General features: G+C 54.6%; 3 protein-coding genes across 12 annotated transcripts; 1 reads left to right on the forward strand and 2 right to left on the reverse strand.

Annotated features, from left to right (window-relative positions):
• Positions 1-1,620: 1,620 nt before the first annotated feature.
• Znf446 (zinc finger protein 446) lies at positions 1,621-7,150 on the forward strand. 7 transcript variants are annotated; one of them, XM_070000750.1, is made up of 9 exons: positions 1,672-1,824; positions 2,347-2,466; positions 3,149-3,294; positions 3,373-3,528; positions 3,607-3,805; positions 4,031-4,125; positions 5,644-5,793; positions 5,959-6,043; positions 6,256-7,150. In XM_070000750.1, the coding sequence occupies exons 1-9, from the start codon at positions 1,800-1,802 to the stop codon at positions 6,783-6,785; spliced, it is 1,506 nt and encodes a 501-aa protein (XP_069856851.1). In that variant the 5' UTR covers positions 1,672-1,799; the 3' UTR covers positions 6,786-7,150. The 7 variants fall into 7 exon arrangements, with proteins under 7 accessions (XP_069856855.1, XP_069856854.1, XP_069856851.1 ...); XM_070000754.1 differs by lacking the exon at positions 1,672-1,824 and adding an exon at positions 1,621-1,644 and having other exon boundaries at positions 3,149-3,528; XM_070000753.1 differs by having other exon boundaries at positions 1,658-1,758; positions 3,149-3,528.
• Positions 7,151-10,019: 2,869 nt separating this feature from the next.
• Positions 10,020-17,915, reverse strand: Slc27a5 (solute carrier family 27 member 5). 2 transcript variants are annotated; one of them, XM_070000724.1, is made up of 11 exons: positions 17,882-17,915; positions 16,640-17,091; positions 15,529-15,738; positions 15,014-15,172; positions 12,668-12,792; positions 11,698-11,892; positions 11,447-11,537; positions 10,950-11,148; positions 10,721-10,818; positions 10,427-10,557; positions 10,020-10,333 (listed from the first exon to the last, which is right to left on the reverse strand). In XM_070000724.1, the coding sequence occupies exons 2-11, from the start codon at positions 17,037-17,039 to the stop codon at positions 10,157-10,159; spliced, it is 1,785 nt and encodes a 594-aa protein (XP_069856825.1). In that variant the 5' UTR covers positions 17,040-17,091; positions 17,882-17,915; the 3' UTR covers positions 10,020-10,156. The 2 variants fall into 2 exon arrangements, with proteins under 2 accessions (XP_069856825.1, XP_069856824.1); XM_070000723.1 differs by lacking the exon at positions 17,882-17,915 and having other exon boundaries at positions 16,640-17,338.
• Positions 17,916-21,672: 3,757 nt separating this feature from the next.
• Positions 21,673-25,850, reverse strand: Zbtb45 (zinc finger and BTB domain containing 45). Of its 3 annotated transcripts, none has more exons than XM_070000757.1 (3): positions 25,775-25,850; positions 22,937-24,215; positions 21,673-22,410 (listed from the first exon to the last, which is right to left on the reverse strand). In XM_070000757.1, the coding sequence occupies exons 2-3, from the start codon at positions 24,213-24,215 to the stop codon at positions 22,154-22,156; spliced, it is 1,536 nt and encodes a 511-aa protein (XP_069856858.1). In that variant the 5' UTR covers positions 25,775-25,850; the 3' UTR covers positions 21,673-22,153. The 3 variants fall into 3 exon arrangements, with proteins under 3 accessions (XP_069856858.1, XP_069856859.1, XP_069856857.1); XM_070000758.1 differs by lacking the exon at positions 25,775-25,850 and adding an exon at positions 25,592-25,661; XM_070000756.1 differs by lacking the exon at positions 25,775-25,850 and having other exon boundaries at positions 22,937-25,469.
• Between the last annotated feature and the right edge of the window lie 570 nt (positions 25,851-26,420).

Below are 26,420 nucleotides of genomic sequence, written 5' to 3' on the forward strand. Positions count from 1 at the left end.
ACTTGTGCTACAGCGCCACTTCCAGTTTTCTGGTGGTTAATTGGAGATAGGAGTCTCATGGTCTCTCCTGCCCGGGCTGGCTTTGAACCTCGATCCTCAGATCTCAGCCTCCTGAGTAGCTAGGATTACAGGCGTGAGCCACCAGCGCCTGGCTAATGCAAACCTCTTAACCTTACCATGGAAGACTTTTATGTAGTCCATGGGATTCAGGATCAAAGACATCTATTGAAATTGTGCCCCAACCACATTCTACGAAACTTCTACGAAACCTTTTCTGTGCCTTGGAAAGGAGTTTCTGGAGTCAGACTTCAGCCTGAACTGTCCTGGTCTGACCACCAGCCTCCAGTTGAGCTCTTCTCCCACCTTTGCTTGGGCCTGTTGTCCTGTCCTTTTGCTCCTTGATCTACTCCCAATGTCCTGAGCTTCCTTCCTAATCCATGTTTTGGCCACTGAAAGTGTCCTTTTGCTGCCCCTCTCCCTTTTTTTTTGTGCCAGTCCTGAGACTTGAACTTATTGCTCTGGGTGCTATCTCTGAGCTTTTTTCTCAAGGCTAGTGTCTACTACTTGAGCCACAGTTCTGCTTCTGGCTTTTTGGTGGTTAATTGGAGGTAAGATTTTCACAGACTTTCCTGTGGGGCTGGCTTTAAACCATAATTCGTAGATCAGGGCCTTCTGAGTAGTTAGGATTGCAGGCGTGAGCTACTGGCGCTTAGTGGCTGATCCATTTTAATCCCGAAGAAGTGACTAGCGCTGTCCCTGGACTTTTTTGGCCAGAGTTAAGAACAAACATGCATCACACTTAGCTTGTCACGCACACCTCAGGCAATAGTGAGGCAAATTCACTGGTATGAGCCGAGCGCCAGTGGTGCTCACGCCTGTCATCCTGGCTACTCAGGAGGCTGAGATCTGAGGATCGCGGTTCAAAGCCAGCCTGGGCAAAAAAGTCCGTGAGACTTTGATCTCCAATAAACCACCAAAAAGCCGGAAGTGGCACCATGCCTCAATTGGTAGAGCTGAGGGACAGCACCCAGGCCCAGAGTCCAAGACCCGTGACCCACAAAGAAAATAACAAAAATGCACTAGTATGAAAACAGGCTAGAGTCCACAGCAACCGCATGGAGAAAACCACATGGCAGCCTCCCGCAGGACGGGAGGCTCGAGAGCCGAGGAGCCTGCCAGGCTGTTCCGAGGGGAGAGGTCCCGAGCCCCGGCTAGGCAGGTGGTGAAACTGGTTTCTGGTGAGTCCTAGGAAGGAGACCTTGCCCTGCCGCCTTCCCCACCCGCCCGGCTCCTCCCGGCAAACGCCCGATCCACGGGAGCCCCGCAGGGCGCACCAGAACCCGCGGGGCCGGGCTTTTCGCGGCAGGCGCTGGGAAAATAAATTGCTCGGCGCTGGAGGCCGCTGCCCACCGGTTACAGCCGTCCGCCCTCGCAGCAAGGCGACACGTACGGTCCATCCCAGGGTATCGGGATGCTCCGCCGGTTACCTGAGAGCCGGCACGCCGGAAGCCGCCCCCGGGGAGCCGGGGCGGGCCCCGCGCAGGTACCGGGTTTGATTGGTTAGGAAATTTCTCCCTCAGCCAATAGGAGCTGGGTCCGCTCTGCACATGCGCAGGTGCCGATGTGCTCGGTGGGTCGCCGCGGGTGAGTAGGGAATTGGGAGCAAACAGAGTGAGGCGGGGATAGAGACCCGGGATGCTTTGGCATCAGAGACTCAAGAGGAATGGATCATCTCTCGGTCGCGAAAGGGCTCTGAAAGTGAGCCCTGCCCTTCCCCAGGCTCACGGGACGCGTAGCCCATGGGGAGGGGTCGCTGCTTGCGAGGCAGGTACCCGGATGGGTCGGAGCGTCGTCGCTCGGGCAACCAGCGGGCTGGCCATCTTTTGAGTGGCGGGCATCCCAGCGCGGCGCCACTTCCCGGAAGTGGCCCGGGGCCCGGCGCGGGGCAAAAGTGAGCGCGACCCCGGCATGAGGGCGCAGTCCGCGGCCCAGCGTCGTCCGCAGGCCGGCCTCCCGGCGGCGCGTCCCCGGGCCACGGGGCCTCTCGTCCGCATTGCGCTTTGGCTGTAACCTGGGCCCCGTCAGTACCAGGCCTCCACACCGCGGGGTCGCTCCTGCCCGCCTCCCTCCTTAGAGATTAGATTTGTGCGGACCCCGAAGCCAAAGGAGAGACAGATGCCGGCCGGGCCCAGGCTCTGCCCAGTCCTCAGGGGCTCCCGTCCCCCTTCCCCGCCCTCAGGCCCCAGTCACCCGGAACCCGCCCCGGCGGCCCGTCTGTTTCTGGAAAGATCCACTTTCCCATCACCCCACAGCCCTGGGTGTGACTCCGCTGTTATTTTTCTGCAGCTCTCCGGCTTCCCCGCATCCGACTGGTGTGCGCCCTTCCCGACCAGTCTTCCCCTTCCTCAGGCTTCTCGGCGGCAGTCTGGACTCCTGGTGGGTCCTGGTGTCTAACGCCCTGTATATGTATGTATGTATGTATGTTACTAGGATTTGAACTCGGGGCCTTGCACTTGCTAGGCTGTTGCTGTAAGGCCCCCCCCACTTTTTGTCAGTCCTCTGAACTCTGGGCCTGGGCGCTGTCACTCAGCTCTTCAGCTCAAGGCTAGTGTTCTACCACTTGAGCCACAGCACCACTTCCAGCTTTTTCTGCTTATGTGGTGCTGAGGAATCAAACCCAGGGCCTCATGCATGCGAGGCAAGCGCTCTACCACTGAGCCACCTTCCCAGGCTGCTTTTTTTTTTTTTTCTGCTGGTCCTGGGACTTGAACTCAGGTCCTGGGCACTGTTCCTGAGCCTCTTTTGCTAAAAGGTAGCACTCTGCCACTTGAGCCACAGCACCACTTACAGCTGGGTTTTTTTTTTATGCTTAATTGGAGATTAAGAGTCTTTTTGGATTTTCTTGCCCTTTGAACTCCGGGCCCTCAAACATCAGTTTCTGAGAAGGTAGGATTACAGGTGTGAACCATCAGCACCTGGTTCCAGCCCTGCTTTTTTCTGGTTATTTTGGAGATGGCATCTAGTATACTTTTCTACTGGGACCACTGAGATCCTCCAGCTCTCAGCCTATTGAACAGTTAGGGTTACAGGTGTGGGCTGCCTGGCTTGCCATCCCCTCTGGTGACACTGATGCCTCCTTTGTATATAGGTCTCTCCTGGATGATTCCAGTAAGACCCTTCAGAACAAGAATGCCATCTCCTCTGGGTCCACCACACCTGCCCCTCAGAGACCCCAAGACCACTGTTGAGATTGAGGCTGCACGGATGAAATTTCGGGGCTTCTGCTACAAGGAGGTGGGTGGGCCCAGAGAAGCACTGGCCCGGCTGCGAGAGCTGTGTCACCAGTGGCTGCAGCCTGAGCTGTGCTCTAAGGAGCAGATGCTGGAGCTACTTGTGCTGGAGCAGTTCCTGGGCTCACTACCTCCTGAGATACAGGCCTGGGTGCGAGGACAGCAGCCAGGAAGCCCTGACGAGGCAGCAGCCCTGGTGGAGGGGCTGCAGCATGACCCTGGGAAGCTGCTGGGCTGGGTGAGTGTGGCAGCATTGTCTTCTTAGAGGGACAGACTGCAGTCCTGTCAGCCCCGGTGACTGGCCTCTTTTCCTCAGATCACAGCTCATATCCTGAAGCCAGAGATGCTCCCTGCAGCTCCGAAGACAGAGGAATCCTCAGGGTTCCTCCATCTCTCAGACACAGTGGAGCCCTCCAGGGTGGCCCCAGGGGAGGGTCAGGAGGAAGCCAGGATGGAGGAGTCTGCCCCACTCAGCTGCAGTGTAAAGGAAGAGCCCAGTGCCTATGGGCAGATGGGTGAGGGTGCCAACCCAGGGCCAGGGGTGGTGGAGGGCTGTCATATTTCCTAGGAGATTGTGCTGGGGCTGGGCCTCCTGAAATGAGGATAGATCTCCAGCTAGGAAGGGGATCCTTAGGAGGAGCACAGGGCTGCCTGCCTGTCACGTAAGTGGTGGAGGCAGGTCCAGGCGTCAGCAGTAGCACCAGCGCTTGACAGCCCTTCCTGTCTGCCTCACTTCTCAGCATGTCCCCGCCCCCGGCCTTTAGCCCAGTCCCCTGAGGGGTGTCTTGAACATCAGGAACCAGCCTCCACATCTTGCCACCCACCCAGGATCCAGGTGAGCAGCCCCTCATAGGAAGTAGAGGTTGTGGATGTGGGAGGGGATTGTCCCTGCTGGCCACCATCTGCTGTGGCTTTCCAGGCTCTTTAGCCACTCTTTACTGCCCAGGAGTGGCATTAGTAGTGGGATACCCCAGCGACTACAGAGGGAAGGACAGAGAGCTGGCCTCATTGAAAGGATACCGCTTAGTCTATTTAGAGACCTTCCAGAGGCTCAGCTCTGAGCCCCTGCTCTCAGGAACACACCATTCCTGAGTGTGCATGGTAGAAGTCTTGTTCTTTTCCAGCTCTTCTGCTTCTAAGCTTCTGCACTTTGGGAGTTCCATTCCACAGGAAACATGCTTCCAGACTGAGAGGACGACTGGGCACTAGTGGCTCACATCTGTATCCTAGCTACTCAGGAGGCTGAGCTGTGAAGATCATGGTTCAAAGCCAGCCTAGCCAGGAAAGTCCATGAGACTCTTATCTCCTGCTAACCACAGAAAACAGGAAGTGGTGCTGTGGCTCAAAATGGTAGAGTGCTAGCCTTGAGCAGAAGAGGTCAGGGACAGCGCCCAGGCCCAGAGTTCAAGCCCCATACTGATTAAAAAAAAAAAAAAAAAGACCAGGAGGACCCTCTGGTGCACTCACAACACCATGTCTAGCTGTGGCTAAGCACTGTCCCCCTCTGCCCTCACACCTGCTTTAGCCTGTCCTTCAAATTATCTTTCCCCCTGAGTGCCAGTGGCTCACACTGTAATCCTAGCTTCTCAGAAGGCTAAGATCTGAGGATCACAGTTCAAAGCCAGCCAGGGCAGAAAAGTCCTCATGAGACTTTTTTTTTTTTGTCTTTGCCAGTCCTAGGGCTTCAACTCAGGGCCTGGGCACTGTCCCTGAGCTGCTTTTGCTCAAGGCTAGCACTCTACAAGTTGAACCATGGCTCCTCTTCGGGCTTTTTCTGTGTATGTGGAACTGAGGAATCAAGCCCAGGGTTTCATGCATGCTAGGCAAGCACTCCACATTCCCCACCTCACCCCCTATGAGACTCTTACCTCCAATTAACCACTCAGAAACCAGAAGTGGAGCTGTGGCTCAAAATGATGGAGCCCTAGCCTTAAGCAAAAGAGCTCAGGGTCAGTGCCCAGGCCCTGAATTCAAGTCCCACTGTATATATATATACAGTGGGACTTGAATATATATATGTATATATATGTATACACACATAAATAAGTGTATATAATATGTATAATTATTGTATATATATTATATATATTATATGTATAATTATTGTATATATTTTTTCAACCCAGAAAAATCCCAAATGGGACTCGAGGCAGGGATCTATTGGGCAAAAGCCGTGGCTGGGCCCTGCTGAGCCATGAGGCTCACCCTCCCCAGGACTCTGTCACAGCAGCACAGGCAGTAGCAGCCCTGGCTGTCCTGCACCACTACTGCCCCCTCACTTTCTTACAGTCCTGAGATGACTGGCTGCACACACCACTTTACCTGGTCCTGCTCTCCGCACCCCTCTCCTTAGCTTCCCTCTAGCTACAGGAGTTTAGGGCTCAGTGATGGAGGAACACTGAGACCATCCATGGTATTCCTGCCCGGACTCCATACAGCCTTCCCTCAGTCCTGCCCGGCCTCCATACAGCCTTCCCTCAGTTCTGTCTTCACCAGCACTGAGGTGGGTAACTCTGGGATGAATGCTGTGAGGCTGACCAGACGATCTGAAAGCCAGACCAACACCCACAAGACTTCCTCCTGCCCTCGTCCCTGGCCCGCTTTCCCCTAGGTGATGGGTAAGATGTGACACTGGCTGGTGTGGTAGTAACTGAGTGCACCCTGGCAGGAAGAGTGGGGACTGCTGGGCCCGTCGCAGAAGGAGCTGTACTGGGATGTGATGCTGGAGAAGTACGGCGCAGTGATGTCTCTGGGTGAGGGCTCCACGTTCCCTGACCCGTCCACCTTCCCTTCCCTGTGCAGCTCCCAACTGTACACTTGGTGGCATTAGGACTCCTCGGTAGCTGCCAAGCACCTGGCCGTAGGTCCCTCTATCCAAAGAGGGTTCTGTGTGCACAGCCCCAGCTGCCATCCCCTCCCCAGTTCTGTGTGCCTGTACCCTGTCTGACATCCACCACCCCAACAGGGCTGCAGCCCCCTGGGCAGGTGATGGCAGCTGAGTCTGAGGCGGGGACGCGGGGCATGGAGCCTCAGCACTCGGAAGCGGGGGACACAGGGCCAGGCCTTGGCCAGGCCTGTACACCCCATCCAGGTGAGATCCAGAGTCTGAACAAGAACGCATCTGAAACTCAAGAGGGGCCAGCCCCAGGACCACTGCCCAGGCCCTACTCCCAGCCTACGCCACAAAGGCCTTACACCTGTGAGCAATGTGGCCAGAGCTTCGACTGGAAGTCACTGTTTGTCATCCACCATCGAACACATGTGGGTGGGGCAGGCCCAGAGAGGCCGTCACAGGTGCTCCGGGAGCCAGCGATGCGCCGGAGCTACTCCTGTGAGGACTGCGGGCGCAGCTTCAGCTGGAAGTCGCAGCTGGTCATCCACCGCAAGAGCCATGCAGGCCAGAGGCGGCACTTCTGTGTTGACTGTGGCTGTGGTTTTGATTGGAAGTCCCACCTGGTCATTCATAGAAAGAGCCACCTGCCCCAGGCCCCGTGACCCTCGAGAAGGTGTTAGCTTTAGGGACTGCAGGCCTAAGTGCGGCACCCCAGCACAGGCTCTGCCTCTGGAAGCTCTGGGGCCAGTGAGGACCCCATGTGGACCAATGGTACCAAGCTTGCTCCTGCCGGCTGTCAGGCCCAGTCCTAATTCTAGAACCCCAAACTGCCTTGGCCTGTCCTCTGCACAGTGGCAGGGCCTGGTCTTTGGAAAATGCTGGAAGCCCAGCAAAGCACATCTGGGACCATCCTGCTGTGTGTGACCCCAGGGTCTCCATGTGCTACATTTTTAAACAAAAATTATACTTCTATAATGGGAGTTTCTGAATAAAAATCCTGATTTGAGGCAAGAATAGCCCAGTGCTCTCTGCCTGTCATGGGAACCACAGGAAAACTGCCCAGGATCCAGAGGGACTTGGATTGGGTGTTGACGGGCCAGGGCTTGGGGCAGTAAGGGCATTTCCTTTTGAGACCTCCTAAAGGACAGGTGCAAGTGCATGTCTCGTGCCATGTGCAGGCCACTGCCGCCCCTGACTGGCAATCGTGCAGCAGGCCAGTGTGCTGCTGGATACTTTGGAGAGAAGAGTATAGCGAACTTTTTCTTCCTGATGGGCCTCAAGCCATGATCCTCCTGATCTCAGTCTCCTAAATAGCTAGGGTTACAGTCATGAGCCAGTGGCACCTGGCTAATGATTACCTTTAATCCTTACAAATAGTGTAGTAGCAAAAAATGTGAATGATGAAGGCAGCTGGGGTTCAGGGAGACATGAATAGTATAAAGTGCTGGTAAACTTGTAACTCAGGGTCCAGTGAGCTCTTTCATGATATATTTGTCCTTCATTTCACATCTATAAGGAGGGACTGGGTAATACAAACTACCTCTGACTTGGGGCTGCCCCCACCAATAAGGGGAGAATACCACAACCTTGTCTGTGAGATGCCTTAGAGATGAAATGTCAGTTGAGAAGTAAACAGCTTTGGCTTGTCCCTGGGATAGCCCATGAAGATCCTCAGAAGTTTTTTTTTTTTTGGTCGGTTCTGGGGCCTGAACTCTACACCTGGGCGCTGTCCCTCAGCTCTTCAGCTCAAGGCTAGCGCTCTACCACTTGAGCCACAGCGCCACTTCCAGCTTTTTTCTTTTTGCTTATGTGGTGCTGAGGAATCGAACCCAGGGCCTCAGGCATGCAAGAGCTCTACCACTGAGCCACCTTCCCAGCCCTCTCCTCACTTTTTATAATGCCTCTTCCAGCTGTTGAAATGCAAGAAGCTGATTCCCACCATCCAATGTTATTTGAATGTTGGGGGTCTCCAAAGTCCAGGGTAGTCAGCAAGCGTTGCCACTTCCTTGTGACCATCATTCATGGAGCACAGTCAGCTGACAAGAGACTTCAGGATGTCAGAGGTGTGCAGGCCAGTCCTGTGGGTGAGGAGGAAGCCACCCAAGCCCAGGCCCAACAGGTCCAGAAACAAAACTAAAGTAGCAGAGACCAGAGTTGGTGGGTAGGCCAGACAGAGGTACAGGTTGTGCCCTGCTGGTAGTTTCCCCTGGGGAGTGTCAGGGTCTGCCACCACTAGGACTTAGAGGTCAAAGCCCAGGACTTCACAGTAGGTATGGTGAGAGGGCAGAGGCCAGGCTTCAATTCCCTCTCTCCTGTGTGTGTGTGTGTGTGTGTGTGTGTGTGTGTATCCTGGGACTCAAGACTATAGAGCTCTACCACTGTGAGCCACAATGCCACTTTTGGATGGTTATTTGGAGGTAAGCATCCCACAGAGCGGGCACCAGTGGCTCAGGCCTGAAAGCTATGCAGGAGGCTAAGATCTGACAATAATGGTCCAAAACAAGCCTGAGCAGGAAAGTCCATGAGACTCTCATCTCTAGTTAACTACCAGAAAACCAGATTTGAGCTGTGGCTCTATGTGTTAGAGCACTAGCCTTGAGTAAAAAAGTTCAGGCACAGTGCCCAGGCCCTGAGTTCAAGCCCCACAACTGAACAAAAAAAGAATTTCACTGATTTTCCTGCCTGGGCTAGTTTCAAGTAGTTAGGACTTCAGGTGTGAACACCGGCACCCAGCCATGTCAATTACTCTCCCTAAACACCCTTTAAGGACACTATTGTATGCCTCATTTTTTCCACTGGAGGAAACAGGCCTGGAAGGCAGGTCAAGCTCTGTAATCCAAATATATACATTTTCCTAAATTTTATACATCAAACACTTTGGTAATGGATTGACTAAGTGGTTTTCCTCAGTCCATATCCAGATGCTGTCTTTGTCTGACTGTAGGAAATGTAATGAAGGCCTCACTGACTTACAAAGTATAAATCATGAAAGGGTTCTTAGAGACTGAAATGATCAGATACTTGATCAGTCAGTTGATGCTGGTAGCTCATGTTTGTAATGCGAGCTACTCAGTAGGCTTAGACTTGAAGATGGAAGTTTGCAGCCAGCTGTATAGAAGGCTGTGAGACTCCATCTCTAAACAGCAAAAAGCTGTAAGTGGAGGTGTGGAACCAATCCTGAGCAAAAAGAGCCAAGGAAGAGCAAGAGGCCCTGAGTTGTACTAGCCCCAAGGCTGTATCTTTTCTGCTCCAGACAATGGCTCCATTCCTAATGAGGCTGATGTTTATGGACCCTTCCCTTGCTCCTTGTTTGTCTGTGTGGGGTGCAGCCTGTGCTTCCTCCTTCAAAGGCCAGGTCAGGCTGTGCACTGTGGCAGACTGAGAGGCTTAGGGATCTGTAGAACCATTTCACAGACATTGTGGTGGCCCCATCTGTATCTCAGTGCTCAAAAGATGGGCAAGAAAATCACAAGTTAAGGCCACTCTTAGCGACATGGTGAGTTTGAGGTAAGCCTGGGATATATGGTGAGATCTCCTTTCAATAACAAAACAAAGTAGTTTGTTCTATTCCCCTCTGCCCCATTCCAGTGTCTCTGGGTTTTGTGAGACTATGTATGCATCCATAGCATTCCTCACACCCTGCAGATCACAAGACACATGCACTGTTCCATCTTGACTCTGTCCCAGTAGCCTCAGTCCCCAAAAGACCACAGTTGGAGTCAGGACGCTTCTCTCTCTACCCTACATTATCTGCAAAGCTGGCTGCTAGCTGTTCCACTATACCTTTGAGTGCCAGACAGGAATATCCCCAGGGTTGAGGTCCCTGCCTAGGACTCAGGACTCCTGTCCTGGAGGACACTGGATCCTTCATTTTCCACTGTTTCATAGGCACACGGTTCTATGTATACATTGTTTATTTTCACTGTTCTGGGACCCTTATGCATTCGGGCTCAGAACTTGGCACAGGAATGGGGTGGAAGTGATCCTGGGGTGTTAGCCTCAGCTCCATTGGATGTCTTGTGGGCTAGCCAGGTCAAAGCTTCCACAAACCCTGACATACAGCCTGGTACGTGTCTGCTGTCAGGGGCCGGAAGGCCTGGGCTTTGTTGTCCAGTATGAACAGGGGATCAGTGATGACCCCTACATCGAAGCCCTCACGCACCAGGCGGGACTTCACCAGTTTGAATGTGCTTGTGATTTCCAGGGCGTCCTGCGGAGCGGTGGTTGTCATTCCCTGCCTGTGACACCCACCGCTGCCCCATTGCAGGACCCCTCACCGGCCACTGTGGCCCCCCCAACTCACCTGGATGCGGACGAAGTGGGGAGTGGCGTAGGCAGGGAGGCAGGTGCGGACGTGCTGGTAGAGCCTCTGCCCATCGAAAGCCTGACCGGGGGTCAGCTGCACGGCAGCCATGCCCACTTTACCCTCACAGCCTGGGAAGCACAGTGGTCACTCTCGAAGGACTCACCTCGCGAGGCTAAGGTGGGCCCTCCAGCCTGCCCAGGCCCTAAACTTCCCCGCGCCCCAGTAGTTCATCCATCTGCAGAATCGGTAACAGGACTCCCTCCACCCACACAGCTGCCCGAGGTTCCGCACCTGGCACAGACACGCCGTAGACATTCACTTCCCGCAAGAAGTCCACGCGGGACAGTATGGCCTCCACCTCCCGCGTGGACACATTCTCACCCTTCCATCTACAGGGCAGAAGCCAGAGGTAGGCCCCGCCCCGGGATCTCACCCGCGCGGCAAGCCCCGCCCACGAGCGCAGGCCCCTTCCCACTCTGGAGGTCCCGCCCATCCGGGAAGTCCCGCCCCGCCCCAGGACCTGAAGGTGTCCCCCAGGCGGTCGCGCCAGTACAGGAAGCCCTCACGGTCCGCAGCTAGCACGTCCCCGGTGTTGTAGTAGACGTCGCCCGCGCGCCGCACGTTCCGCACCAGTTTCCTCTCCGACTGCTCCCGGGGACCGCGGTAGCCCAGGAAGGGGCTGCGGTCCAGCACCCGGGTCAACAGGAGGCCGGCCTCCCCTGGAGGTAGCAGTGGTACCAGCGGACCGAGAGACCGGACCCCGCCCGCCTTCCGCCCCAGGGTCCTGGCGGGAAGAGGGACAAGGCGAAGGCTCGGAACGCAGGGTGCGACCTCCGCTGGAGGCCGGCGAGAGCCGCTCGGAGGACGGAGGCACGGCGATGGGGGCATGGAGCCCAGGGTTGGACAGGCCCAGAGACCAGTAAAGGAGTGGGGTCTGTGGGGGCTGGGCCGTCCAGCCACGTAGACCGCGTGTCCAGGTCCCCCCTCCCCCGCGTCATGAGGACACGCCGCCCTCACCTGGACCCACAGGGATGCAGAAGCCCCTTGTGTCCCGCAGCGGCTCGGCCTTCTCCGTGTCAAACCGCACGAGCACCATGGGAGACAGCATCTATGCAGAAGGCGGGGGTGTGGGCCAGGCCGGGGACTACGCGGGGCCGGGGGCGTGGGCCGAGCACGGGGGCTGGGGGTGTGGACCAAGCACGGGGGACCGCGCGGGCCAGGGGCTGCGCTGGGCCGCGGCTCCTGCCACACCAGCGCCTCTCACTTACCTGAAGGAGGCAGCTCGTCTTGCCCACCGCCCCGCAGCGCCCTGGGTAGTTGACTAGGCCTACGTTGCCCTCTGTGGAGCCATATAATTCCCAGATCCGAACGGGACCAAAACGCTGCTGGAAGGCTTCCCACACGTCCTTCTGGAGCCCGTTGCCCATTGCCATTCGGACTGTATGCATCCTGTCTTCTGGCCGCTGCAGGAATGTCCAAACGAGGGTGAGGAGGATGGCTGGGAAGGTGGCTCAGAGGTAGAGCGCTTGCCTTGCATGCCTGAGGCCCTGGGTTCGATTCCTCAGCGCCACATAAGAAAAAAGCCGGAAGTGGCGCTGTGGCTCAAGTGGTAGAACACTAGCCTTGAGCTGAAGAGCTGAGGGACAGCGCCCAGGCCCAGAGTTCAGGCCCCACGACCGGACCCCCCCCCCCAAAAAAAAAAAAAGAGGGTGAGGAGGAGAAGGTGCCTTGGGGTCATGCCCCTTACCTGGAGGAGGGGGTAGCTCTTGGGAGCTTTACCTTGGTAGTTGTACAAGAGGTGATGGGAAACTTACATCTGAGGACCTAACTGTGGTTCTTTTTTTTCTTTTTTCTTTTTTTTTTTTTTTTGCCAATCCTGGGGCTTGAACTCAGGGCCTGGCGCTGTCCCTGAGTTGCTTTTTGCTCAAGGCTAGCGCTCTACCACTTTGAGCCACAGCTCTACTTCTGATTTTCTGGTGGTTAATTGGAGATGAGCGTCTCAGTCCTGGGCTGGGAAGGTGGCTCAGTAGTAGAATGCTCGCCTAGCCTGCATGAAGCCCTGAGTTCGATTCCTCAGTACCACATACACAGAAAAGGCTGGAAGTGGCACTGTGGCTCAAGTGGAAGAGCACTAACCTTGAGCTGAGGAGCTGAGGGACAGCACCCAGGCCCTGAGTTCAAGCCCCACAACTAACCAAAAAAATAAATAAATAAAAAAAACTCATTTTAGAGCCTCACCTGGGGAACATTGCATAGGTACCGCAGGACCTCACCCACATACAGAACCACAGTCACGCCTTGTTGCCGACAGTCATCCCAGAAGCTGGAGGCCGAGAACTTGGGGACCAGGACACAGGTGGCTCCTGGGAGGGGGAGTAGTAGTTATGCTTCAGGTTTCTGTGAGAATCTGGTTACCTGATTGTGATTCTTGGAACGCAAGATAATGCTAAGGTGATGTTTGTTTGTTTTTATTGGTTAGTCATGAGGCTTGAACTCAGGTTCTGGGCAGTGTCCCTGAGCTTTTCAGCTCAAGGCTAGCGCTCTACCACTAGGAGCCACAGCAGTACTTCTGGTTTTCTGGTGGTTAATTGGAGATGAGTCTCACAGACTTTCTTGGCCAGGCTGGCTTTGAACCACAATCCTCAGATCTCAGCCTCCTGTGTAGCTAGGATTACAGGCAGGAGCCACTGGTGCCCGGCCTAGTAGTAATTTTATTCACTCAGAAGGGCAGTCTTCTCTCCTGATGCCTTGCCTTTCTCTGCATCTGGCTTATCATTCTTGCACCCAAAGGAGAAACAAACTGTTCATGTGCTTGAACAAACATTTGTTTTCCTTGAGAAAATATTTTTATCCTGAAGGTAACATAATTCTCTCTCTGAAAATGAACCCCAGGGGGCTGGGAAGGTGGCCCAGTGGTAGAGCGCTTGCCTTGCATGCATGAGGCCCTGGGTTCGATTCCTCAGCACCAAATAAGAAAAAAGCCGGAAGTGGCGCTGTGGCTCAAGTGGTAGAGTGCTAGCCTTGAGCTGAAGAGCTGAGGGACAGTGCCCAGGCCCAGAGTTCAGGCCCCATGACCGGACCCCCCCCAAAAAAATGAATCCCAGTTCCTCAAAAGTGAGTTTCGTGTCTAACCCCAAACCTCAGCATCACAAGAGATCTCCAAGAAACAGGTGGCTCATGCCTGTAATCCTAGCTATTCAATTGGTTGAAATGTGAGGTTCGTGGTTCAAGGCCAGCTTGTCCAGGAAAGTCTGTGTGACTCTTATCTCCACTAAAACTACTAAAAAAAAAAAAAAAGGTGGATCTGTGGCTCAATTGGTAGAGTGCTATCCTTGAGCAAAAGAAGCTCAGAGACAGAGCCACGGCCCTGAGTTCAAGCCCCGGGACTTGCAAAAAAAAAAAAATGTATGCAATGTCTAGGATTTACTATAAAATAAATCAGAAAAGAAATGAGGTATATACAAGAAAACTGCTAATACTCAGCAGTATTGGCAGTTCACACCTGTAATCCTAGCTAGTCAGGAGGCTGAGATCTGAGAATCTTGGTTCAGAGGCAGCTCAGACAGACAAATCTGAAGGATTAATCTTCAATTAACCAGAAAAAAATCTGCAACTGAAGGCATGGCTCAAGTGGTAGAGTGATAACCATGAGCAAAAAAGCAGAGCAAGAGCATGAGGCCTTGAGTTCAAGTACCAGCACACACACACCAGCAGAATGTGGGATGGAGTGCTGGGTAAGAATTCCTCACTGACTTCTCTGGCTGGGATCTCCATCACCTTCTGCTCCTTGGATGCCCATCTCTACTATCAGCTCTCCTCACTTCCCAAGGCACAGCCATCAGGGACCATCTTGGTGTCTGGGCCTCTCTGTGTGCCATGGAGCTTCTTGCCATGTGTTCTTTACCAGAAGAAGCCAGAATATGGGTCGGGTATTTCATTATTTTACCTTATAAGCAGTGCTGAGGTTTCACTGCAGGTCCTTGTGCAGGCTTTCTACCATTTGAGTCATGCCTCCAGCCCTTTTTCTTTTTTTTTTTGCAGGTCCTGGGACTTGAACTCAGGGCCTGGGCACTGTCCCTGAGCCTCTCTGTGCTCAAGGCCAGCGCTCTACCACTTTAGCCACAGTACCACTTCTGGCTTTTTCTGTTTGTATACTGAGTGAGGAATCGAACTTAAGAGCTTTATGCATACTAGGTAGGCCAGTCCTCTACCACTGAGCCACACCCCCAGCCCTCCTCCTGTCGTTTGTCTCCTGAGTAGCTTGGATTACAGGGCTAAATCACCCTAATTGGCGCACCAATGTCATCATCCTGACTGACTCACTCTGACATCCAACTCTAGTGGTTCTACGAATTGGAGGGATCATGGGCTAGGAAGGTGGCTCAGTGGTAGAGTGCTTGCCTTGCATGGATTAGGCCCTGGGTTCGATTCCTCAGCACCACATAAGCAAAAAAGAAAAAAAAACAGAAGTGGCACTGTGGCTCATGTGGTAGGGCACTAGCCTTGAGCTGAAGAGAGGAGAGTTCAGGTCCCATGACCCGACCAAAAATAAAAAAAACGAATTGGAAGGATCCGGAGACTTACCGAGTTCTAAGCAACCGAGAAGTCCGACAATAAGCCCCATTGAGTGGTACAGAGGCAGAACATTGTAGACTACGTCGTCCCTTGTGGTCCCACAGAAGGATATCAGTGTGCTCATCTGCAGTGCCCGCTCATGAGAGATGATGGCTGGTTTGGGGAGCCCTGGGAGGAAAGGAGCAGAAAGGTGGGAGGGGACCAATCCAGTGGGCCCTCCACATTGGGTCTTCCTGGGCTTAAGGTTCACGGGGAGCAGGGAGGGGAGAGGGTGGTGACAGTGGGAACTTGCAGGTGGCCTCTGAGGCTGAACTGCAGCCGAGGATAACTAGACAAGGCCAAAGATCAGCCAGGGCCTCGGTGCCAAGTACTGGACAGACACCACAGTCTAGTACTAACCACATATGGTCAGAAGCTCATATCCAGTGTGAGGGTTGGCGTCAGAGGACAAATTCCAGGCATGGGGCTGTGTGATCAGGTCAGGGTAGCTCTGTGAGCTGGGGCCAGGCCGCTGGGACCCTTACCGGTGGTCCCTGAGGTATAGATGAATAGGGCAGGGCTTCGCCATGTGACTTCCTTACGCAAGTGGGCAGGCACTGGGTCAGAGGGTGCAGCATCCAAGGCCGCTCCCAGAGCCCCAACACCCAGGGTTGGGGTCCTGTGGCTGATGTAGACACAGCGGATGTTTTGGGCTCGAAGCTCAGGAAGGACCTCCTCAAGGTTCTCCTGGAGGTCTAGAGGGATGGTTAGAGGAGAAGCAGAGGTGAAGCTTTCCTGTGAGGCCAAGAGGAGGACTGGAGACAGAATAGCAGCAGCCAACAGAGAAAAGCTTTCTTATTCTTTGGAAAAGAGTCCTGTAAATACTAAAAATTTTAGTCCGGGCTGGGAAGGTGGCTCAGTGGTAGAGCGCTTGCCTTGCATGCATGAGGCCCTGGGATAGATTCCTCAGCACCATATAAGCAAAAAGAAAAAAGCAGGAAGTGGCGCTGTGGCTCAAGTGGTAGAGCGCTAGCCTTGAGCTGAAGAGCTGAGGGACAGTGCCCAGGCCCAGAGTTCAGGCCCCACAACTGGACAAAAATAAATAAATAAATAAAATAAATAAATTTTTGTCAAATAGTATTGAAATAGTCATTTTTGTTAAATGAAGCAAAACCAAACCCAGTGACCTCAGCATTATTTTCTAGTTAAATTTTAATACGAAGCTGGGAGCTGGTGGCTCACACCTGTAATCCTAGCTACTCAGGAGGCTGAGTAGCTGATCTAAGGATCTGGGTTCAAAGCCAGCCTGGGCAGGAAAGGCTATAAGACTCTTATCTCCAATGAACCACCAGAAAACCAGAAGTGGTACCATCGCTCAAGTGGTAGAGCACTTGCCTTGGGCTGAAGAGCTAAGGGACAGTGCGCAACCCAGAGTTCAAGGCCCACGATCATCAAAAAAAAAAAAAAATACAAATTGCCTGTGGCATGAGTGGATGGGTAAAAAAGACTTCTCAGCCCCACCAGAGCCCTTGCCCCACCCTGCCCTTCCCCCACCAGCCCCGTGTCCACTCACTTGGGTCTATCACCAAAGCCTCTGGCCTGTGTTCATCCCTTGCCCCTCCCCGTCTCTCCCCCACCAGCCTTGTTTCTACTCACCTGGGCTGACCAGCAGCACCTTGGCCCCAGAAACCGTCACTGAGTGCACCAGGGATGGCCCGCGCACATGTGGGTTGATCCAGGCTGTCGGGCAGCCCAGCTTGGCCAGCCCCAGCCACAAGCTCAGAGCAGGAATTGCCCAGGAACCCTGAACCAAGAGGGCCACTGGCTCCATGGCCCTCAGGCCCCCGGGACCGCCCAGCTCAGCCCTCAGGGCCCAGGCTGCCTGGCAGGCCCGGGCATTCAGCTGGCCCATGGTAACTGAACAGGCTTCAGGCCCTATCCACCTCACAGACACCCGGTCAGGCTGTGCTTGTGCTCTCCGCTCAAAGGCATCCACAAAGGTGTCAGGAGGCTTTCGTTTCAAGCGTGTCCTGATGTACAGGCCCAGGCGGAGCATCTTGACCACGTATCCCACATCTACAGGCAGCCAGCGTAACTCTGGGGGGAGTCTTGGAGGCAACAGAGTCAGTGTAAGTGCCACCACAGCCAGGCTCAACCAGTGGGGCATCCAGGGGTTAATCCAAGGCCAAGACAGCATCACCAGGCCGAGCAGCCCAAAGCTTGTGAGGTCTCCCAGGAGCTGGTGCAGGGCCAGGGCCACAAGGGCTGGCCACATAGGCTGCCCTAGGCCCCCCATAAGTAGCAGCAACAGCAGCAGAAAGACCAGCCACTGTCTGACCCCCATGGTACCAGAGAAATAATGGAATTCGTACTCTGGCTCAGAGTCTGTGGTACTGACTTCCTGTCCAAATGTTCCCTCCCTCTCAGACCATAGCTTAGTGGGTCCAAAGGGGACTCTGCCCATTGCTTTGCTGCCACTAGCTCTATTGAGGCAGGGTAAACAGAGGAAAGGAGGCTTGGTGAATTTAGAAACACAAAAGCACTATCTTTGCTTCAAAGACAGACAGGGGAAGCATTCCTTCCTGAGGGTCACATTTCTGATCCGTAGTCAGATGTGTTATCCATTCTGAGGGTTACATTTCTCACCTCAAGAATTAACGTTTGTCTGGCTTCCTGAGAGAAATACTCCCTCAAAACAAGCAACCTTCTACCCAAAATGCAGACAACATGAGGCCTCCTTATCTCAAGGATAAGCATCTGTTTTATGGCAGGATGCATTCTTACCTAGAAAAGAAATGCCCCAAACATCCAGAAACTCAGAAAGTGTAACACCAGGAGTGGTCAGAGCAAAGAAAACATCTACCTTTGCATAACTTTGAAGTCAGACCTTAGTCTTACCATAAAATACTCCTGAGGCCAATGAGCTGTGTATCTCTCTTCCCTCACTTTGAGAGCACAGAGCGTGCCCTGCCTTTCTGCTTGTCCTTTTTTTTGTTTGTTTGCTTTTTGCCTGTTTGCTTGCCTGCTTGCTTATTTACTCAACAAAGTTCTACCAAAGTTTTCTTACCACCGTGACTGTCCAGAAAGTCTTGTTCTGCAATCAAAGTCAAGGACCCTAAGTGAAGAGTCCCTACTTTTAGAGGGAAACTTTACTAACCCTCACCTGCATCTGGTGACATACCTGTCGCTTCTGTTGCTGACTTTTGACCCTTAAGTACCTTCTCTTGGGCACTGCTGTCCCAGACCACTGATCTCCCTAAGCAAGAAGGCAGCCTTGACTGCTTGCCAAGGCGCCCGTGGCAGGTAGAGTGCAGAGGTGTGCACAGAAGAACGGCCCTGCACCCTATCCCTGACCATTCTATAGGACCAGATAAGAATGCAGCTCGTTTACACAAGAATGTTAGCTTAGGAGCTTATGTTCACCCCGGGGTTACTTTTCTACTAAAATAGTATCTGCTTTGTGTTAGATAAGAAATTTAGCCAGGGGGCTGAAAATGTGGCTCAGTGGTAGAGCACTTGCCTTGCATGCATGAGGCCCTGGGTTCGATTCCTCAGCACCACATAAGCAGAAAAAAAAAAAAAAAGCCAGAAGTGGTGCTGTGGCTCAAGTGGTAGCGTGCTAGCCTTGAGCTGAAGAGCTGAGGGACAGCACCCAGGCCCAGAGTTCAGGCCCCACGACCGGACCCCCCCCAAAAAAAAAAAAAAAAGAAAAAGAAATTTAGCCAGGCTGGGTGCTGGTGCTCACACCTGTAATCCTGAGATCTGAGGATCGTGGTTCAAAGCCAGCCTGGGCAGAAAAGTCTGTAAGACTTTTTTTTTTTTTTGTCAATCTTGGGGCTCGTGGCCAGGACACTGTCCCTGAGCTTCTTTGTGCTCAAGGGTAGCATTCTACCACTTGAATAGTTTATTGGAGATAAAGAGTCTCGAGGACTTTCCTGCCTCTCTTGTCCTGTGCTGTCTTTCTTCTGCACTCTGCTTAAGCAACCCTTGCCACTTAGGTGTCCCTGGTATGGGGGCCTTTGCAGTTAAGGCTGCTTTCAGCCTTGCTTAGGGAGATCAGTGGTTCCTGACAGTAGGGCACTAGCCTTGAGCTAATGAAGCTGAGATGGCGCCAAGGCCCTGAGTTCAAGTCCCGATACAGAAAAGAACAAAAAATTTCTCATCACTAGTTATGTACAAAGTTTACTGTTTCCTATTCCATCATGCTGGATGATAAAAAGTGCCTTGGAGATGAACTAGGGGCCACTGTCCTCTGATGGGTGCCCCTGGTTTGCCCACTTTGATATGTGAGGTTGTGTCTTTCTCATACTGTACTGTCCTTTCTAGTACCTGCTCCTTGCAATGCTGGATGTGACCCTGCCAGCCTCCTTCCTGTTGTTCTGCTTGCCCATTCCTCTTTCCAAGGCTGGCATCTACACTTTTCTTTCTTCACATGCCTACCTAATACTAAGCACTAGGGATACAGGCAGAAACATCTGCCGTAGGCTACACTCCACTCTAGCTACACGTAAGGGCTCTGCCAGGCTGGGGCATTCTTCTGTGGCACTCATACTTTTGTCCCAAGTGGCCAGGCTAGTCCAGCCTCCTGGCTATTACAGTGTCTGCTCATGAACCATTTAAAGGATTTTTTTTTGGGGGGGGGGCTGTCGGACATAGGGCTTGAACTCTGGCCTGGGTGCTGTCCCTGAGCTCTCCAGCTCAAGCACTACCACTTGAACTACAGTGCCACTTCTGGTTTTCTGGTGGTTAAATGGAGATGGGTCTTATAGCCGTTTCTGCCAGGGCTGGCTTTGAAATGATCCTCAGATCTCAGCCTCCTGAGTAGTTAGGATGACAGGCTTGAGCCACCGGCACCCAGCAGGAATCTTTTTTTTTTTGGTTGGTTGTGGGGTTTGAACTCTGGGCCTGGGCGCTGTCCTTGTGCTCCTCACTCAATGCGAGCGCTCTACTGCTTGAGCCACAGCACACTTCCGGTTTTCTAGTGGTTAACTGGAGATGTCTCACATTTCTGCCTGGGCTGGCTTTGAACCATGATCCTCAGATCTCAGCCTCCTGAGTAGCTAGGATTACAGGCATGAGCCAACAGTGCCCAACTAGGAATCTTCATAATAGGGACTCATGGCCAAATTCCGTCTCCACCATGAACTTGTACTGGGACTCTACCTCACAAGTATCCTTGTGAATTAGATTGAGTCTTGGGTTTAACCAATAGAGAAGCCTCATGGTCTGAAGCTTTTCAACTGTAGAGGGTGGGAAGTTGTGCTTCAAGCAGGTACACTCTGAAATTCACCTCTGGTGTCACCTTCACACACCCATCTGGGTAGCCCTTGGTCCTGCACCATTGCTGCTTTCCTTCTCTGCTCTCCCCTTATCACATCATCTACAGTCTTGGCTGTGCTTGATACCTAGCAGTCAGGGCTGATATTCTGAGACTCATGTTCCCGCATAGCAGCTGGGCCCGAGAGATACCCTCCCCCCAAATCCTTGCTACAATTGGGATAGGGTCTCACTCAGGCTGGTGTGGACATGCGTGTGTTCAGCAAACTCTTTTGAATGAAACCCTTGCCACAGTACCAAAAATAAGGCACTTAAATTATCATGCTGATCAGAATAGTCCTAGGGCTTGAACTGTGGGCTTGGTTGTCTCTGAGGTTCCTTTTTGTGCAAGGCTATCACTCTACCACTTGGGCCACTTCCAACTTTCCAGCTTCCTGGCTTTCCTGCCAGGTTGGCTTCAAACTGTGATCCTCAGATCTGTCTCCTGAGTAACTGCCATTATAGGCATGAGCCACTAGCACCCCATGGAGAGGCAAATCTTAAGTTCATGACTCTTTTTTGTGGGTCATGGGGCTTGAACTCTGGGCCTGGTGCTGTCCCTGTGCTCTTCAGCTCAAGGCAAGCGCTTTACCACTTAAGTCATAGCACCACTTCCAGTTTTCTAGTGGTTTATTAGAGGTAAGAGTCTCATGGACTTTTCTGCCCAGGCTGGCTTTGAACCATGATCCTCAGATCTCAGCCTCCCTGAGTAGCTAGGCTTACAGGTATGAGCCACCGGCACCTGGCTTGTGAGACTCATCTCCAATTAAACACCAAAAAAGAAAAGAAAAGAAAAAAGAAACCCCAGAGTGGCTGGGTGCTGGTGCATCATGCCTGTAACCCTAGCTACTCAGGAGGCTAAGATCTGAGGATCAGGGTTTGAAGCCAGCCTAGGCAAGAAGGTCTGTGAGATTCTTAGCTCCAACTAAACATTCTAAAACCAGAAGTAGAACTGTGGCTTGAAGTGATAGAGCATTAGCCTTAAGCAAAAAAGCTCAGGAACTGTGCCCAGGCCCTGAGTTTAAGCTCCACAACTGAGAAAAAAAAACATCCAACTAGAAGTGGAGATATGGTTTAAGTGGTAGAGTACTTTGTGCACAAAAGCTCAGGGAGAGTGCGTAGGCCCAACTTGAGCCCTAAGATTAGCTCATGCATGTGAGTGTTTGCACATACCCACCCCTGCATCCTAACTGCAGCAGCATTCACTGTTAATGGGGCTGGGATTCCCTGCCCCATAGTGCTGGTGGCTCCAAAGCTAAACCCACAGTATATTCAGCCCATCCAGACTCTCAGAATTTTGGGATGGTAAAGTAAACCATCCCAGCTATTCAGGAGAGCCTAGGACAGCCTAGTGAGTCTATGGTAACAACACACACTGGCCAAATGTCCTTTTATTAGAGTAGGGTCCCAAGGTTGGGCTCATTCCCTTGGTGGGTCCACCTGACCCTCCTTAGGTATCTGGTAAGGGAAGGGGAACTATGGGTGGGGAGTAAAAGGCCTAGCCCAGCCTAACATTGGGCTAGAGGATGGTCTGGCCTCACCTTGGTAGGGGAAGGGTTGCAAACTGGTGTCAGACACGATTCCTCAGCTGCTGAGGTCTTGGGTGCCCAGCTTAGTCTGGAAATTGTCCAGTTCCTCAGCATCCCCTACCTGCTTTCCTACCCAGAGGATCAAAAGTGGGTGTGGAAAGAGAAAAGGCAGGAGGAGAGTATGGGCAGAAAAGGAGTAGTCTGGGCTGGACCCCGGGTTCGTGCAGAGGAAGGACTGGTCCCAGCCTGTTGGCCAAAATGTGGTCATGGTGCTGTGGCAAGTGTGGCCAATGCCCCTTGTTCAATTCTCCTGTGAGACTCCCCATCAGGGTGCAGGGTGTGCCGCCAGGTGGCGCTCCAGCAGCGCACGGTGTGAGAAGACCTTGCCGCAGGCTGGACAGGGTGCTCGCTCAGGCCGGTGGGTACGCATGTGTACATTGAGTGAACTCTTTTGGGTGAATCGCTTGGCACAGACTGCGCACTGAAAGGCACGCACACCGGTGTGTGTGACCATGTGCTTGAGCAGGTAGTCACGCAACGAGAAGGATCGCCAGCAAACTGCACACTGGTGTGGCTTCTCCCCTGTGGATGACAGGGCGAACCAGAATTGCTTGTTAGACCAATCTGCTCGCCAAAACCTTTCCCTGGTAGCAACCTTACCTTCCTTCCAAACCAGCCATCACCCCAGGATTCCCTTGCCTGTGGGGGGAAGCTCACTCTGGAATCCTCCTGGTCATCAGGAAGCCCTTCACAGGGACCCAGAATCCGAACTGTAATCCTTGTATTCCATCTCCTGGCAGGGGGTCCTCACACCTGCTGCCCACACAGATCTTCCCCAATCTCTGGGGGCCTTCTTCCCATACTCAACACCTTACCACAAATAAGGAGGTAAGAGTACCTGCTGTGCTCTACACAGGTAGGGGAACCTTTCCTCCCTCACCTTACTAAATAAAGGGCTCAATTTCCTGGTCCCTGGGGTACCCAGAAAGCAATAAAGTCACAGAAGTGCCCAATTCTACCTAAGGCTTGGATTTCTGATGAATGAGGGTCTCAGAAACCTGTGTGGTGGGAGTATAAGTTTTTTTTTTTTCCCTCCCAACCAGCTCACCCGAATGGATGAACATGTGCTTGGTGTAGTTTTTCCGAGAGCTGAATGTCTTTCGGCAATGGCTACATTCGTAGGCTGACTGCTCAGCACCTGGTGCACGGACAGGGGTGGCTGAGGAGGCTGTGCCAGGAGCCACAGGTGGGACTGGCGCTTCCCCAAGCTGAGTGCTGGGAACTGCATCCGGCTGGAGCCCAGGGTAGAAGGCTGATGAGGGCACAGGGGCTGGGCCTGGCTGCGTGGAAGGGGGTGGCCCAGGTGGCCCGGGGGCCCCCAGGTGAAAAGGGAAGAGTGCAACAGTGGGCTCTGAGGTCTTCACGCCTGGTGCCCGGGACCCTGCTAGGGCGCAATCGGGCGGAACAGGGGTCTCCGAGGAACAGCCTTCTGCTGCAGTGCCATCCTCCTCGTGCCAAGCAGACATGTAGGGGTCTGGGAATGTGTCCTCAGCCACTGTAGCCCCTGGAAGGAAATCTCTTCCAGCACCGCCATAGTCTGCTAGGCCAGGGGGCCCAGGGCGATCGTCGCGAAGGCTGTCAGGGGCAGTGGTGAGGAAGCCTGTAGCACAGTCAGGAAAGGAAGGCGGTGCCTGGCCCTCCGCTAGGCCACCAGTTTCACCCTCTTCACACTCAGTCTCCTCATCAGTCTCCTCCTCGTCGTCCTCACCTCTGTCGTCAGGGGCTGTGGGCAATGCTGGCTGTGTATCTGGCCCCTCAGCCTTGCTAGGTGCCTGAGGTGCAGGCAGCTGCAGGCGTGCAGGCTGGCGCTGCTTGCGGCTGTGCGCAGTACCCAGGTGCCCGGGGGGTCGTGCAGCTAGCAAGTGGCGCAGGCGGTGGCGCAGCTGTGCAGGCGCAAGTGGCGGGGGTACCGGTGTAGGCAGGGGCACTGCTGCTGGGGTGCCCGGGGCACGTGCTCGGGCAATTATCTGGGTGCACTCATCGATGACTGTCTGGATGCGGAGCACCGATGCTGCAGTGAGCACCTGCAGCGCTTCGCCCTGAGCTACCACCAGTGAACCGCTGTAGAGGAACTCTACAAGCTGGCGGACCGTCTGTGCTGGCACCACTGGCGGCACACGGATCTCGGAGTGGCCAAGCAGCAGCTTGTCCTGGAAGAACGGTGAACCCGCAGCCAGCACGCATCGGTGCGCACGCAGTGAGGCCTCGCGAATGCGCACAGTCACATCACAAAAGTGCCCCCCCAGCCTCTGTCCATTGAGGGTCTCAAGCAGGGAGCGGGAAAAGTTCTGAAGGTGGATGTGGTGCACTGCCTCTGCTGCCGCCATCTGCGTGGGACGAGGACATAGGACAGGGGAGGTCATTCAAGGGTATCTTCTGCCCCAGCATCCTGGTCACCTCAGCCACCACCACAGGGCAGGTGGCTCCCAGGCCTGGCTGACTTCATCCCTTCCCAAAACAGTCCGTTTCCAACTCAGAGCTCCTCCCATGCTCCTGCTCAAAGTCCTTTGAAATGCTTTTACACCTTACAGCGTCCAGCACACCTCCTAGCCTTTCTCTGCCCCAAGGAGAGCTCACCCAGGTCCAACTCCAGTATTCTTATGACACCTCCAAATTCTCTACTACACCCACCAAGCAAGTGACCTCTACCAGCTGTGTTCACTTCCCCGCTACCAAACAGGGTTGTTATTCTTGGTTCATTCTGTACCCACTTCAGGTCCCAGGTGGTCAACAAGTAGGATATACAGACAGGTGTCCACTGTCTACCAGTCTGTCAAGGTCGAGACACACTACTCAATGCTGCCCCTGTGCCTTTAGGGTCTATCGGGGTTCTCAAGCTCAGTCCTTTTTGTTGTTGTAGTCGGTTGCGGGTCTTGAACTCGGCCTGAATATAAGGCTGGCGTTCTGCCACTTTGAGGCACAGCACCTGTTTTCTGTCTTAGGGACCGTCTTTTTTTTTTTTTTTTTTTGATCGGTCATGGGGTTTAACTCTGGGTTTGGGCGCTGCCCTTGTGCTCTTCAGCTCAAGGTGAGCGCTCTACTGTTTGAGCCCCAGTGCCACTTCTGGTTTTCTAGTGGTTTACTGGAGATAAGAGTCTCACGGACTTTCCTGCCCCGGCTGGCTTTGAACCCCGATCCTCAGATCCCAGCCTCCTGAGTAGCTAGGATGACAGGCGTGAGCCACCGGCGCCCGGTTAGGGCTGCTTCCATCTTAGCCCGGCTGGGATTACAGGCGGGAGCCCCAGCGCCTGGCCCCGCCTTGGGCTTCTGAAGCAAAACAACAACAGAATAAACCCTTTACTGCAGAATAAATCCTTTACTGCAGCCGGCTACCCTCCTTTCCCGGGACCGACGTCTGACTTCAGTGCATTTCCCAGGCTGCAGCAGCAGCGCTGCCACCGGACGCCGCGCCCCCCAAGGCCCACCAACGGGTCCTCGCAAGAGCAGCGGCTAGGGAAGCGCGGCGAGGCCGGCCCGAAGCGCGGAGCCCACTGCACCACGGCGAGCCTCCCCGCGGCCGCGGCCTCCATCACGCGCCCGCCCCGGGTCAGCTCCCCGCCCCGCAGGGCTCCAGACCTCGTCTCCGCTACCCTGGCCCCTCGGAGCCGCCTCACCCGGAGGCAACAGCGCCTTCTCGGATCCTCAGAACAAAGACCCAGCGGGGGGGGGGTCTCCCCGCCACGCCTCTGTCCACGTCACGCACCTCGCTCCGAGCGCTCGGCCCGCGCCGCGCACCAGCACCCGCCCCGCTCGGGTCCCCCAGTCCCGCGACGGCCCGGGCTTCCCGCCGCCGCGCCCGCGGCCCGGCCCTTGTAGCGCCCTCTCGCGCCCGCGTAGGGCGCCGGGCCCGGCCTCGGCCCGCCCCGGCCTCCCCGCCCGGCCCCACCTCCAACTTCTGCTCCGGCCGCAGCCCGGCAATGGCCACCGCAGTTCACCAACCCGGAGTCCGAACTTCCGGGTCGCGACGCCGGCGGAACCTAGGGCCGCGGCGGCCACGGCACGCGCTCTGCGGCACGCTTCCGGGGTTTCTATGGAGATCTGCCGCCGCCAGGCCACACTTCCGCTTCCTGTTGGGGGCGGAACCAAACTCTCCGAAGCCGGAATGGCGGGGACGACGGGGTTGACGGGGTTTCCGGCCCAGAGCACGCTTCCGGCGTCTCCCTGGCGACCAGGTAGGCCCGAGCCACTCACAGGCCTCCTCTCGGCGCTTGGGGCCCTGCCGCGGGGACCCCGGGGCAGCCGCGGAGACGGCCTTCCGGCCCGAGGCCACCCCCCATTCCCCGAGCGGCCTGGACGCCTCCTCGCGGCGACGCCGCCGTCCTGGACCCCGTGCCCCGCCCCTGCCCTCACTCAGGCCGCCCGAATCTGAGGTGCCTCCGTCCGACCTAAGCAGTCCGAAAGAGGCGAGGGAGCCTCGGAGAGGACCTGCCGAAGCCCTCGGGGGACAGGGTCTACCCGCAGGGCGGGCTGGGCGGAGAGCCGACTCAGCCTCGCCCTGGCCGGGGCCTGGGGCCGGAGCACGGCCGAGGGGC

The sequence above is a fragment of the Dipodomys merriami genome, unplaced genomic scaffold, assembly GCF_024711535.1.
Source record: "Dipodomys merriami isolate MVZ:Mamm:240054 unplaced genomic scaffold, mDipMer1.0.p SCAF_57, whole genome shotgun sequence".
Taxonomy (NCBI): Eukaryota; Metazoa; Chordata; class Mammalia; order Rodentia; family Heteromyidae; genus Dipodomys; species Dipodomys merriami.

What these genes read in the sequence shown, in the direction of transcription:
- Slc27a5 (XM_070000723.1), bottom strand. Translation starts at nt 17,327, where the DNA reads ATGGGGGTCAGACAGTGGCTGGTCTTTCTGCTGCTGTTGCTGCTACTT. An exon ending in CTATACCTCAGGGACCACCG is followed by an intron (nt 15,173 to 15,528) that starts GTAAGGGTCCCA and finishes CTTTCCTCCCAG; the next exon opens with GGCTCCCCAAACCAGCCATC. An exon ending in CTACGGCGTGTCTGTGCCAG is followed by an intron (nt 10,558 to 10,720) that starts GTGCGGAACCTC and finishes TGTGCTTCCCAG; the next exon opens with GCTGTGAGGGTAAAGTGGGC.
- Znf446 (XM_070000748.1), top strand. Translation starts at nt 1,800, where the DNA reads ATGGGGAGGGGTCGCTGCTTGCGAG. An exon ending in CTGGGAAGCTGCTGGGCTGG is followed by an intron (nt 3,529 to 3,606) that starts GTGAGTGTGGCA and finishes TCTTTTCCTCAG; the next exon opens with ATCACAGCTCATATCCTGAA. An exon ending in CGGCGCAGTGATGTCTCTGG is followed by an intron (nt 6,044 to 6,255) that starts GTGAGGGCTCCA and finishes CCACCCCAACAG; the next exon opens with GGCTGCAGCCCCCTGGGCAG.
- Zbtb45 (XM_070000756.1), bottom strand. Translation starts at nt 24,251, where the DNA reads ATGACCTCCCCTGTCCTATGTCCTCGTCCCACGCAGATGGCGGCAGCA. An exon ending in GCACATGTTCATCCATTCGG is followed by an intron (nt 22,411 to 22,936) that starts GTGAGCTGGTTG and finishes TGTCATCCACAG; the next exon opens with GGGAGAAGCCACACCAGTGT.